Genomic DNA, 12,805 nt, shown 5'->3' on the forward strand with positions numbered 1-12,805 from the left:
CTGATGGAAAAGGCAACAACACTTTCTAGTCCTGTGTTGTTGGTGAAGCAGAGCTGTTAACAGCATGGACAAACACCCAGTGTTTCAACCTAAAGTGAAATAACCCTGAAAGGAGCATAACGTCTTAAAATACAGCTTTCATGAGAGTTTCCTAAGCCTGAGGTTACCAACCCTTCTGATTCACAGAATGCAACTCTTTTAAAATGAATTTTTTTTCCCTGTTTGTTGTTTTTAGATTCCCTCTGAAGGATTCCAAGCGCCTGATTCAGTGGCTGAAAGCTGTTCAGAGAGACAACTGGACTCCCACCAAATACTCGTTTCTTTGCAGCGAGCATTTTACCAAAGACAGTTTTTCTAAGCGGCTGGAGGACCAACACAGGTTGCTGAAGCCCACTGCTGTCCCCACCATCTTCCAGCTTGCAGAGAAAAAACACGACAACCTGGAGTATGTCAGAAGCAGAAGAAAAATAGCGAGCCAGGTGCCGCTGCGGGATGGAGAAGACCCAAGGGAAGGAGGATGTGAGGTAGTTCAGAGAACCTCAGCTTCTGGGCAGGACTTCATGGTGACGCAAGGGACGAAAGAGATGGAGGAGGCGACTTTGCAAGCAGAAACTGGATCTGCTTCTGAGGAGGAAGAGAACTTGCCCGGCCACCGGGACGGCCCTCGGAGGAGGATGTTAGGTGATAATTTGGTTGCGAAGCCTGGGCCTCAGAAAAAACCTGAGAGATCATCCCTAGAGGACTGTCCCAAAGGCAGCTGGACGGGGAGCTGGGTGGCAGACAGAAGCGGCGTGTCCGTCGACGACTTCACACCTCCTGCCTCTGGTGCTTGCAAGTTCATCGGCTCCCTTCATTCTTACAGCTTTTCCTCTAAGCACGCCAGAGAGAGGCCATCCTTCCCAAAAGAGCAGCTAGAAAGGAAAAGGCCAAAGAGAGACATAGAGCCGAGCTGCAGCAGCCATCTCCTGGGACACGACAAGGCCGCCACGGAAGGTTCCCCTACTTCATCCCTCACGGCGACCCCCCAGAAACCTTGCCAGGGTTTGTCGGCGTCCCCGGCAGACCTGACCCCTCAGCCTGCTGCTGAGGCCGTGCTGGGGAGGAAGGGGGACACGGATGCCAACCCCATGTCGATCAACGAGGTCATCATGTCTGCCTCGGGGGCTTGCAAGCTCATCGACTCCCTCCACTCGTACTGTTTCTCCTCCAGGCAGAGCAAAAGTCAGGTGTGCTGCTTGCGGGAGCAGGTGGAGAAGAAGAACGGAGAGCTGAAACTTTTGAGGCAGAGGATCAGTCGTTCTGACAGTCAAGTCAGGAAGCTGAAGGAGAAGCTAGATGAGCTGAAGAGGATCAGTTTCCCTTACTTGAACAGCCTGCTATCCCAGGACTGTGGTCAGTATTCCCCAGGGGCTTTGTGTTGAGGAAGGATTCACTGTTTGCTTAGCAATAAGAGGCTTTTAAGTTCGAGGTCGTGGAGTTATGATGGGTAAAAGATAGGAGAAAGATACATTTTTGGAAGGAGAATTGGTAGCTTGTGTAGACCAACAGGTAGAGATGAAAGAATTAGGGTTTTGAGCATGTGAGAGATTTATTCTATCCCAGAAGTCTCCAAGGCAGTTCCTGGTGTGGAACAGGAAGTTAGGTCATGGTGTTGCAGACAGCAATTACTTTTGGTTTTGGTGTGTGTTTGGGTTTTTTTTCTTCCTGGGCTACTCTAACTTGTTTGTGACTCATTATCCCCTGTTAGGATTTGCCTTCCTTTGGACTCTGCCTGGGAATTCTTTTGGTGTGCTAATGAGCTGTCCTGAAAACAGGAATTTGTTAAGGGGTGAGTTCACAAAACAGGTTGTTGAGGAGGACCCAAATCAATCCACAGCCCCTTTCTCTTGCAGGAGAAAGTGCTGGTAAAACTTGTGTACAATGACTCTAGCTGCAAGATGCAATGCAGGGAAGAGTTTAGAGACATCTAGTGATGTTTGGTGTCTGTGTGGCTGAGGAGAAAATGTTGAGTTGCCTTCTGAGGGGTGCATGAGTTGGGGCTTTTTTGAAGAGGTTGCCACTGGTGGGTGGTTAGATACTCCCTGATAGTCATTCCCAGATCCCTCCTTCTTTAGGGGAACAAACTTCCTGGCTTCTTCTGAAGCCACATATTATTAGATGTGGTCAGAAGGGTGACATTGGCCTAGGCAGGCACGTTCTCCAGGCTGTTATAGCCTGGCCTAATTCCTTACTCAAGCACAAGAAAATAAACCCTGACAAACTCCTCAGAGGTTGATACCCAAAGTACCCAATGCTACTTTTCCTACAGTTTTAATTTTCTGAAGTATGGGCAAACCCACAGTTTGATTTGGCTAGAGTGAGGAGAAGATTTCTTTCTTCCCCTCATGAGAAATCATCACAGTCTTTGTTGTACCTTCTAGTCTGTATTTTTTTATTGTTTTGGTGTCAAACTAAAGAAAATAATACAATTTTAGGGCTCCATAATTGTCATATACATAATGAAAATTGTATAATTATATCATATATGCCAATTATATATATATATAATTATACATCTCACATATACATATGGAAAAAGGATGTCTAGGCTTGTTGGAATACCTTCAATGAGATACTAATTGCAAAAAGAGTGTCCTGAAGGATGTTTTCATTTCTTCTGCCAAGCACTGTGCTTTTTCTTTTCTTTCTTTTCCTGAGATGGATGTTTTTAATACATCTGCCTTTGAGAATGTGAGAATTACACAGTAAGAATATCTTTTATAAGAATGTAAGAATTACATATTCTGTTTTCTAAGGGAGAATGTAATTTTTTTTAATTGAATTGACCCACCCATTATCTGCTCCACTGTTTCCTATCAGGAAAACTGGAGCTCAGTTTGTGAAAATGAACCATGGCAGCTTGAGGCAGGGGGAGGTTGTTATGGAACTGCTTGGCTGGTGACTCTGAAAGGGTTTGTTGGTGGCAGGCTTTTCTTTTTTTCATTTTTAGCTCAGTCTTGGTGCTCTTCTGCCTTGCATTGCTTTTTGTGTGCTTTTAGTAATAGTTTGTTAGTCAAAGTACCTGATCCAGTGCAGCTGACTACCTCTGGACAGAGTCTGGTTTGTGCCTAGACTGGTTTATGACTAGACCAAGTTTTACCCTAATAAAAAGCTGAATTGAAAAGGTTTTTTGTGTTCATAAAGATCAGTCAGGTAACGTATTAGGTTAAGAATAATTCTAGTCTTTGTTAGTAGCTACACTTCAGTTTCCTGTTTCATCTCATGTGTAGTTGCATCCAAACTACGACTGGCTGGAAAGGTTTCTGCAGAATTATGATGCACTTAAATGGTGCTTCCCAACAGCATCCAAAAATGCATCTTAACAGGGGGATCAACTGCCTGGTTTTAGGAGAAGCCCTGGGCTGTCTCCTGCACAGCTCCTGCAGTGACCTTTTCCATCTAAGCTTTGAATTTGCTTGCTTGTTTGGGAGGAAAATGTTCCTTTCTGCTTCTGAGATGTGTGGACCAAAGGTCTCCTTGCAGCAGAGGGGTGTGGTTGGGCAGAGTCTTTTGGAGAACAGCAGAATTCAAAGGGAGAAATCAGAGAGACACAGTAATCAAGTGTGGAGTCAGTGTCCTTGGAAGGGGAGGCTGTTGTAACTGAACTGTTATCTGTCTTGTTCTGCTTGAAGGTTTGCAGCTTGGCTGCATCGTGCTCCCCTGCTGCTAGCACAGGCAGGAGATGCTTCTTTCACAAGATCACCTCAACTGAACATGCTCAAGTTTGATCCTTTTCTCAAACTCCATCTCCCAGCAGACACCAGGATAACTGTTTTACCTCATTGTGAGATCACTTCCCTTACAGCCATCTTACCAAGCCTGCACAGAACACTTTCTGGTGGGCAGAGGTGGTTAGAGAGCTAGCCCAAGCACTAGAGAGATAACTGCAGACTATGGCTGGCAAGGAGGCGACTGCAGGTAGGGCTGGATGGGACTGGAGGTGTCTGTGTTTAACAGGGAGGTGGAGCTGGCAGAATTCAGCTGTGTGAGCTGAATGTCTGCATTCCTGAAGGTCATATTAAAGGCAGGAGAGTTTGCAAACTAAGTCCACCTGAAAAAATGGTTAGAATTTTGCTAAGGGTTTGTAGGAAGTCATATTCTCATCCAGCTTAGGTTTGCTTTTGAATGTTTGTACAAAGTCAGGGTAAAAATGGGGTCATTTATAAGTCTTATTTGTGAACAAAGCAGAGCTGGTGAACTTTGGGGGCAGGCAGAAGGACTCAAACATTAAATGTGTGTTATTTATTGTTTTTTTCTGCCTTGTCTAAAATGGGAACAGTCTGGGCAGAAGGCTGGTCAGGAGAGTATGTGTTACAAGGAACAAGAGGAGCCATAAACTGAGCTAGGAGTGAGATAAGGAGCAGGAATATGTGTGCATAGGTTAAGAGCAGGGCTGAATCTGAGTCAGGAATGGCTCACAACAAAAAAAAACCAGCTTGCAACTAGGAAGCAATGAAAATGCTTACTAAGGAAATTTCAAGAGAAAGTAAAACAGTGAGGTAAGCTCAGGTAGGATGTTTGGATTTCTCATAGTAGTGTATAATTAAATATTTTCTCTGTCTTCTGTAGTGCATGAGAACTCTGACAATGTTTACAGCCACTGAAGCTTGTTACCACAGAGGTTAGAATCAGAGACAATAACACATTGGTGCTTGGTCATTAAATTAATTACCAGGATAGGCCATAAGGTGAAAATTTGTGAATTTAGAGCAGAGAGGGGGTTTGTCAGTGCTGGGAATGCTTTACTGGGCTTCTGGAGGGAGCATCAGCAAAGTGCATAAAGGGAGGCAGCACTTGGGGAGGGGCAGCAGGGTGCAGAGCCACCTTCTGTATTTAAATATGGAAAAAGTATCCTGGACAAGGCTGCTCCTTACTTGCCAAGATCTTGATGATGAGGGTTTAAATGCAGTGAGCAATTCTGCTTGCACCCTGCTGCTCACCCCACAGTTCTGCTGATAAAGCTGTGGAGGAATTCGTGCCAGGGTCTCACCTGAGAGCCACGCTGGCTGGAGCCTGTGTAGGCAGGGCCTGGAGGGGTTGTCCAGCCACTTTGTCTGGTTGGTTTGGTGGCAGGGAGAGGGCACTGTCCCTGCTGCAAAGCCTGGACAGCCAGTTCCAGCCTGATACATTGCAGGGAAGGATTTGTCTTCTGACCCCCCCATGAATGGGAGAGATGTGGAAGGAGTCCATCCGTGAGTTTGGGGTGATGAAGTGGGGCCCAGTGGTGAAACAGAGCTGACTTTTGTATCCAGGACCTGGGCACAGCAGTTTTGGCCTCAGTGGCTTCCTGGAGAAAAGAGATCTAGGTGATTAGGTTGCTGATGTGCCTGTGGGTGTTTTTTCCTCCCAAGCTGTTGCAGCTTGTGAGCGTGGTGGCTGACTTCAGTTGTATTTTGTAGAGGAGCAGAGGTCTCTAAGGTGCTGGGTCCATAATGGCTTCAAGAAGGAGTGTCCTCTGGTGGAGGAAGGCAACTCCAGCAGTGTCCCTGTTAATAAAGAGGCTTGAGCATAAGATACCCTGTTTTTAGGTAAGAGAGAAGTTCTGCATGTGGATGCAAGAGAACCAGAGGCCCCAGCTGAGTCTCAAGCTTTACACGTGCAGAAGGGTGGCCAGGGACTCTTGCACTGCAAATTGTCAGACATAATTTGTGCTCTTCATCTCATCACACACTTCTTAAGCCATAGCAGCAGGCTGTAAAAGTGAGAGGCCAAGAGTTTAGAGCTTTCAAAAGCAAAATTCATGCTCCTTGGGCTGTGAAATCTCTCTTGACAGTGACTGCATCTGTCAGAGAATCATAAAATCATTTTGGTTGGAAGAGGGTTTTGAGATCAGAACCCAACTGTTAACCCAGCACTGCCAGGTCACCACTGAACCATGTCCCTCAGCACCACATCTACATGGCTTTTAAATATCTCCAGGGCTGATGACTCCACCTCCTGGGCAGCCTCTTCCAGGGCTTTACAACCCTTTCAGTGGAGAAATGTTTCCTAATATGCAACCCAAACTTCCCCTGGCACAACCTGAGGCCATTTCCTCTTGTCCTATCCGTTGTTATGTGGGAGAACAGACTGACCCTCCCCTCACTGCCACCTCCTTTCAGGTCCTTTTCTGCAGGGCAGCTTTCCAGCCACTCCTCCCCAGGCCTGTAGTGTTGCCTGGGGCTGTTGTGACCCAAGTGCAGGATCTGGCACTGGGGTCACAACAACTTGGGCACTTTTTTGGGTTTTTTATGGACTCAATCAGCCTTTTTTTCTGTCTGCCTCCCCACTCTTGCTTTTGCATGCTCTCAGCTCAGCCCTCTGGCACAGAAGACTGCCAGGGACAAAAATGGGTTTCCTCCACTAGCTGATGAAAGCACTGCACAGGATTTGATGAGGATGTGTTTATTCTTCTGTGCTCAGGGAGTCTCTGGTCCTGATTTCCACCAGCACTTCTGCTGCTCTTGGCTTTTCCAAGCAGCATAAGAACTAAAAATCTCCTGTTGGCTTTGCTGCCATCCACATAGTTTGGAAAAGTAACAATGGTCACTTGGCTGTGTTGTTTGCCCAGTTGCTGTAGACTTCAGCATGTACAGCCACATCTTCACTTTTCAGCTGGTTACAAGTCCAGCCCTCTGGAAGTGAGACTAGCTTGCCTGATCAAGCACCTTCAGCCAGGCTGGACACTGCACAGCAAGGCTGAAGGTGCTGGAAATGATTGATTGGATTATTTTGGTCTAAAGAGTGAAAAAGGCTAAAGACATTTCTTTCAACTGTCATTTTGATGCTTTTTTTTTTTCCCTGAAATGCTGCCAGGCTGGTAAGCAGAAGAAAGTGAAGTGGCCTATGACAAGCCCTGGTGACAGAAAGCATCCTGCTCCTAGGCTCTGTTCCCAGCTCCTAACCCAGGAGAGGGCAGCAGCAGCACAGGCTGCAGTCTCTTCTCTCTTACTAAAGCTTTGCTCTTTCCTTCTGGGCTGGGAGTTTGAGCCTGCAGACAGCTTGGAAAGAAAATACCAGTTGGACAGGACAGCAATGCTCTCCTTCCACCCACTGAGTGCTCTCAACATGAAAGGGGAAACTGGCTCCTAAGAAGCAGTGTAGAGAGGAATAATTCTGCAATTTTATCAGTCGTTACTGTGTTAAGGTCTCTGCTGCACCAGGGAATGATGTTGTGTTGTTTTGGTTGCTCACAGAGCAGATGGACTGTAGGAACCCCTTGGTAACACCATGGTGAGCTGGTGGTGAGGGCACAGGCTGGCAGGACACTTTGCAGAGGCTGGCTCTGAGGCTTAGGCTGGTGTCACCTAATTCATAGTGGGCTCTTGTGTTTTCTCATGTCACTTCACTTGTGAAATGCTTCAGGATAAAGGAGTTAGCAGCATCTTGCTGAGTTGCTGAGCCAGTTTTTAACCCAGTGAAAAGAGGAGTTAGCAGCATCTTGCTGAGCCAGTTTTTAACCCAGTGAAGAGTCCACCTGTCCATGCCTTGAGCCACCAGCTTCTCCAGCAGGATGCTGTGGGAAATGGTGTGAAATGCCCTCCTGAAGTCCAGGGAGAGAACATCCACAGCCTTTCCCTCATCCACGAGACAGATCACCTGATCCCAGAGGGAGATCAGGTTGGTCAAAGAGGAGTTGCCCTTCATGAACCTGTGTTGGGTGGATCTGATCCCCCTGTTGAATTCCACTTGGCACGTGATGAACCATTCCCTGATCTTCCCTGGCACTGAGGTCAGGCTGACAGGCCTGGAGTTCCCCAGATCCTCCTTCCTGCCCTTCTTGTAGGTGGGCATCACATTGGCAAGTCTCCAGTCAGCTGGGAGCTCCCCATTAGCCAGGACTGCTGGGAGGTGATGGAGGGAGGCTTGGCAAGGTCCTCCACCAGCTCCCTCAGCACTCGTGGGTGGATCTCATCTGGCCCCACAGAGCTGTGGGTGTCCAACTGGCTCAGCAGGTCCTGCACTGCTATTTCCTGGGTTATGAGGAGTTCATTCTGTTCTCCATCCCTCTCTCCCAGCTCAGGGGGCTGAGTACCATGGGGATAACTGAACTTCTTCCCCCTTCTGAGACAGATGAACTCCATAACTGATCTTTTACGAGGTTTTTGTTTCCCCTCCTTTGGTGTTCCAGGTGCAGACTCTTCTTCCTGGCTCAGTCTGCCACTTGGGACTGAGACTAGTGAAACTCTGACTGATGAAGCAGATTTTTACCCACAGCATCACCTTGTTCAGGTCAGAATTTCTCCCCACAGCTGAGTCTGCCTTCTAGACTAGCTGGACAAGTACTTTGTTCTTGTATGAAGTGATATCACTAGATGTGGAAATCAAACCCCTTTAACTCCCACCCTCTGAAATCACAACAAAATGCAAAACTGGTTTTTATAAAAGCTCTTCTTAAATGATTCATTGAAGGAGTTTTACTGAACCAGATCTTGGTTGCTTCTAATAGATGCAGTGACAAGGAAGTGGCTTTTTCTTCCCTTTACTCTTTAACTTGCAGGCACCCTAGTCTTTTAAAAGTGTTTCACTTAGCCTTAGTCCAGAGCCTAAGAACAACAACTTCTTAAGGATCCCTGTCTCTTTCTAAAAGTGCAGGTCATTGTTAACCTCTTCAAAAAAAATGACAAACTTTGATCTTGAATATTTATGCAGCCTGATTTTCTTTTTCCTCTGAAGTGAGGATTCATTTCCTTGGTCTCTGAAACCCAGTAACAGTTCTCCAGAAAAATCAGACCCCCACATTAGAGAGTTAATTATCATTTAGTGATAATTCTCTTCAGTGAGATTTCAAGTCATCTTCTTTGCTTGTAGAAGAAGGGGGCTTTCTCTTCAGGATCAAGGAGTCTGAAATGGACCACCTGGAAGAATTTCAGGATTGAAAACAGATCTACTTTCCTCGTTCCCTGTCTCCCCTTGGCACCTTGGTGCTGTTGCCACTCCAGAGCAAAGCATTACTGCTGGGCTGGACTGTTTCTGAGGTGCTCTGTGTTTGCCTCCACCCAGCTGTGAGTGGCTCACAGCAAGCTGCAAAGTATAGATGCCTGAATTTTCTTTCTTTCCTCTTTCCTCTCCTCCACAGAGACTCAACAGCTGAATCCTGTGATGGAGCCCCTGTCCTGGATGCTGGGCACCTGGCTCTCAGACCCTCCAGGAGATGGCACCTTCCCTACAGTGAAGCCCTTTCAGTACCTGGAAGAAGTGCACATCTCTCACGTGGGGCAGCCCATGCTCAACTTCTCGTAAGTCTGTGGCTTTATCTGTGCTCTCAGCAGCTTTTGGGTGGGAGCAGGCATGGCTCCAGGGAGATTTGCTGCTTGTGCTTCTTTCCTAGTGGCAAAGGAAACAAGTTTTCACCTACCAAATGAGGTGATGTGATGATATGGTGTGACTTTTGTTTTCCTTTGAAAGTTGTGATTAACTGACGTGCTGTTGCAGCCTACCCAGAGGTGCACACCTACAATCACTGAAGATTTGGTAGCCAAAGGGTACAGCCCACTTACAGAGCTTTTCAAAAAAGGCAGTTCCCAGCTGGGAACTCCTGTAGATCAGGACTTTGGCCATGGTACAGTGTACAGTTGTTGTGGCCTGCTCAAGGGTTAACAGAGTGAGAAGGAACTTGGGGTGCTGCAAAGCTGACTGTAGTAGAATATTGTGAGTAACTGCATATATGTGCATCTATATTAGCTAAAAGATGACTGTCTTCATGGTGAGAATAAAACCCACCATCCTCCTTGTGGCAGTAGCTGTCTAATCACAAATAAATCTTCAGGTAACAGCACTGCAACTGTTATTCTGCTTTGTGAAACTCCCACTTACAGATGAAATAAATGAAGGAGCTATGGCTTGGCTGCCAAGTTTGTGCCTTTTTAAACTGTAGTACTCAGTCTTTGCCACTGGGAGAAGCTGAGAAAAATCTTAAGTCTTTAACAAACTCTATGGGGTAGGAAGCAGATAGCTCAACAGTTTTGGCTGCAAGTCATAGTCCTAGGAGAAACCAAGAAATCTGGAGGAAGAGAAATGACCTGTTAGCTAACTCTAATCATGCTTCATCTACTCCTCCTTTTCTAGTTTTTGAACTGCTGATTGGAGTTGCTTTGGGGTTTTTTTTGGTGCCAAAGAGACAGCTCAGAGCTGTTGAGTTTTGGGAAGCATCAGAAGAGGCAACAGGCTTGGAGCACAGAGACCCTGAGCCTCCTGGGCTTCTGGAGTAGTGCTGCTTGGCTGTTACAAGACAGTCCATGTGTCTCTTGAATGCTTCAGGCACTGAAAGAAGCTTGATTTAAGTTTGTTCCTCCTTTGATTCTGGATAATTCCAGCATGAGGGACAACTCCAGAATATAGGTACCTAGCTTGCCATTGTGTGTAAGCTGCTGTTTAATTCAGTTGTCTGTGTAGACTCAGGAATGCTGTAGCACTAATTAGTATATGAACATGTGCAATATATATAATTGTGACCCAATATACAACTCTAAGGCCCTCATGAGGAATAAATAAAAACCTGAGCTGAGCTTTTTTTTCATTGTAGAAGGGGTGGTGGGAGAAATAAATCTGCTCTGTTAGTGCCTGCAGAATGTAACACACAAAAAAAACCCTCCAGCTTGCCAGGTTTAAAGCTAAATAAAGATGATATTGTAATTCCAGGTATTTATTTGAGAAAAGGAAGTATTTGAGACAGAGTATAGCTTGAGCATCTGTGTAATGTCTGACTTCCTGAGGGAGTTTTTGAGCTGGCTCTTAGAAAGACTGAGGAGCTGTGGAAAAGATGAGAACTTAACTAACCCCAGCTCTCAGGAGTAGCTGTGTCTGCAAACTGAACAGTTACATCTCCCACCCAGGAGGTGGTGTCTTTTCAAATGATACTGCGAGGCAACCACGTGGGTCAATAAAATACTATTTTCTTTAAGATGAAATGAGGCCAAGCACTTATTTTGAGTGGCACAAGCAGCAGCTTTTGTGTTCTGCTTTCCCCCCAGGTTCAACGCCTTCCACCCAGACACCAGGAAGCCCATGCACCGAGAATGTGGCTTCATCCGCCTCAAACCTGACACTAACAAGGTGGCCTTCATCAGTGCCCAGAACACAGGTACACGCCTCAGACCCGTGCTGGGGAGGCTCCTCACCCTGCTGTGCCATTTCATCACTTTGCCAGGAAATTATTCCACCTCTCACGGGACCAAAGAGCTGCTGGAAACAAAGGAGCTCGTGTCTAAAGCGCTGAGTTTCAGTGGCTGACCCTGTGGCTTGGCACAGGCAGTGGGGCTTCCTAGTGTTCTGTAGCAGGAAAGGGCTGCAAGTCTAAATACTGCTCATATAGGAGGTTCAAGGGGTAGCCTTTCTTCAAATGAAATGTTGATATTTGCAGACCTAGCTTTGTAAACCAAAAGAACCCCTGCCTCAGTTGTAGCCTGAGCCGTAAAGATGGAAGGTGATAAGGGGCCAGTGATATTCTTGATGCCTTTGTGGCATCCTAGTCCTTTTTTCATGGGGAGGCAGAGAAAATATGCCTTGTTCCCACTGCTCCTGTGAGTTGGCCACAGCTGACCCTGGGGTAGAAATACAGAAGGCATACCTTGGTTCTTGAGCTCCTAGGGCTAGAGTCTTCCTTCTGTTGCTAGGGTCATATTTAGCCAGCTGCTCCTTCTAAGGAGAGCTGAATTTAACATCCCACTTAAGTTGTTGTTACCAACATCAGCTCTTGCCACGTTTGATTCTGTGGGGCAGGACAGAGCTCGTGGGGCTGTGGTGGTTTTAACCCCCACTTGCAGCCTCGCCATCCAGGAGTGTTTGGAGTGGCCTGTACAACAGGTTCTCTCTTAAAGACCCTGCCTGGACTGGGGAGCTTCTCTCCCACTGTTCCCTTAACAGTCTTGGAGGGCAGTGTCAGTGTAGTCTTCTTTCTTAGCTCCTAAACTAGGAGAATTTTCCATTATTTGGATGTAGTGCCTTGTTACACAATTTACAGGAACTGAATTATTATAAGTGACAGAGTGTTAAAACCCAGTTGATGTTTAAATTAGCATCTAGAACTCCAGAGCAGGTGCTGGAAGGAAAACTGCCAGTCACAATGCAACACTCATCCTACAGGGTGTGGGTAAGTCTGGGCTTTTCAGAGCAGCTTTGCAAATCCAAGGTTGCAGGGATTTGCAGTTGTGGATAAGTGCTAGGTCAAATAAAGCCTTCTTCAGGGAAGGTGTGGTCTGTTCTGTAGCCTAATTGGGACATTAAGTAACAATTGTAGCCTAATGATCTGTATATATGCCCTTGCTTCTCACTAGGTCTGGTGGAGGTGGAGGAAGGGGAGGTGAATGGACAAGAGCTGTCTATAGCTTCTCACTCAATAGCCAGGATCTCCTTTGCCAAGAAGCCCCATGTAGAGCAGGTGAGTGCACGTGCAGTGAGTTCCTACAGTGGTGTTAGTTCCAGCCAGGGGTCCAGCTGAGAGGGTAGGTTGATGAGCACACTTCCATTACAGATTGCCATCTGGAGTTCCTGGAAATGTTGCATGGCATCCTGGCTTATCCTTTCCCTAACAGCCTTCAGAAGACATTTCTTACATTGCAAGACCCAGAGGGATCATTAAGAGAAGAACTGCTGCTCTGAATCAGACCAGACAACCCTGAGTCCTGTCTCCAGCAGTGGCCAGTAGCAGGTCCTTAGGGAAGAGAATAGGAAAGTCTTCTCTAAATAGCTTTGTGTAACAGCAGTGTTACTTCTTAATGCCCATCTCCTGGATTAATTATGGGATTAGAGTGCACATGTAAGATACATCCAGCACTGGGCTTCAGCA

The 12,805-nt window shown here is 46.5% G+C and overlaps 1 protein-coding gene across 1 annotated transcript in view; it reads left to right on the forward strand.

The window, feature by feature from the left end:
• Positions 1–235: 235 nt before the first annotated feature.
• Positions 236–12,805, forward strand: part of THAP4 (THAP domain containing 4) — a gene marked incomplete at its 5' end in the record, with an annotated part of 15,636 nt that continues 3,066 nt past the window's right edge. Inside the window, 4 exons of the mRNA XM_008935482.1 lie at positions 236–1,392; positions 9,098–9,257; positions 10,992–11,101; positions 12,294–12,397. Coding sequence (XP_008933730.1) covers positions 236–1,392; positions 9,098–9,257; positions 10,992–11,101; positions 12,294–12,397 — 1,531 coding nt within the window. The remainder of the gene's footprint in view (positions 1,393–9,097; positions 9,258–10,991; positions 11,102–12,293; positions 12,398–12,805) is intronic.

Source organism: Merops nubicus, unplaced genomic scaffold (genome assembly GCF_000691845.1).
Source record: "Merops nubicus isolate BGI_N331 unplaced genomic scaffold, ASM69184v1 scaffold39012, whole genome shotgun sequence".
In the NCBI taxonomy this organism is placed as follows: Eukaryota; Metazoa; Chordata; class Aves; order Coraciiformes; family Meropidae; genus Merops; species Merops nubicus.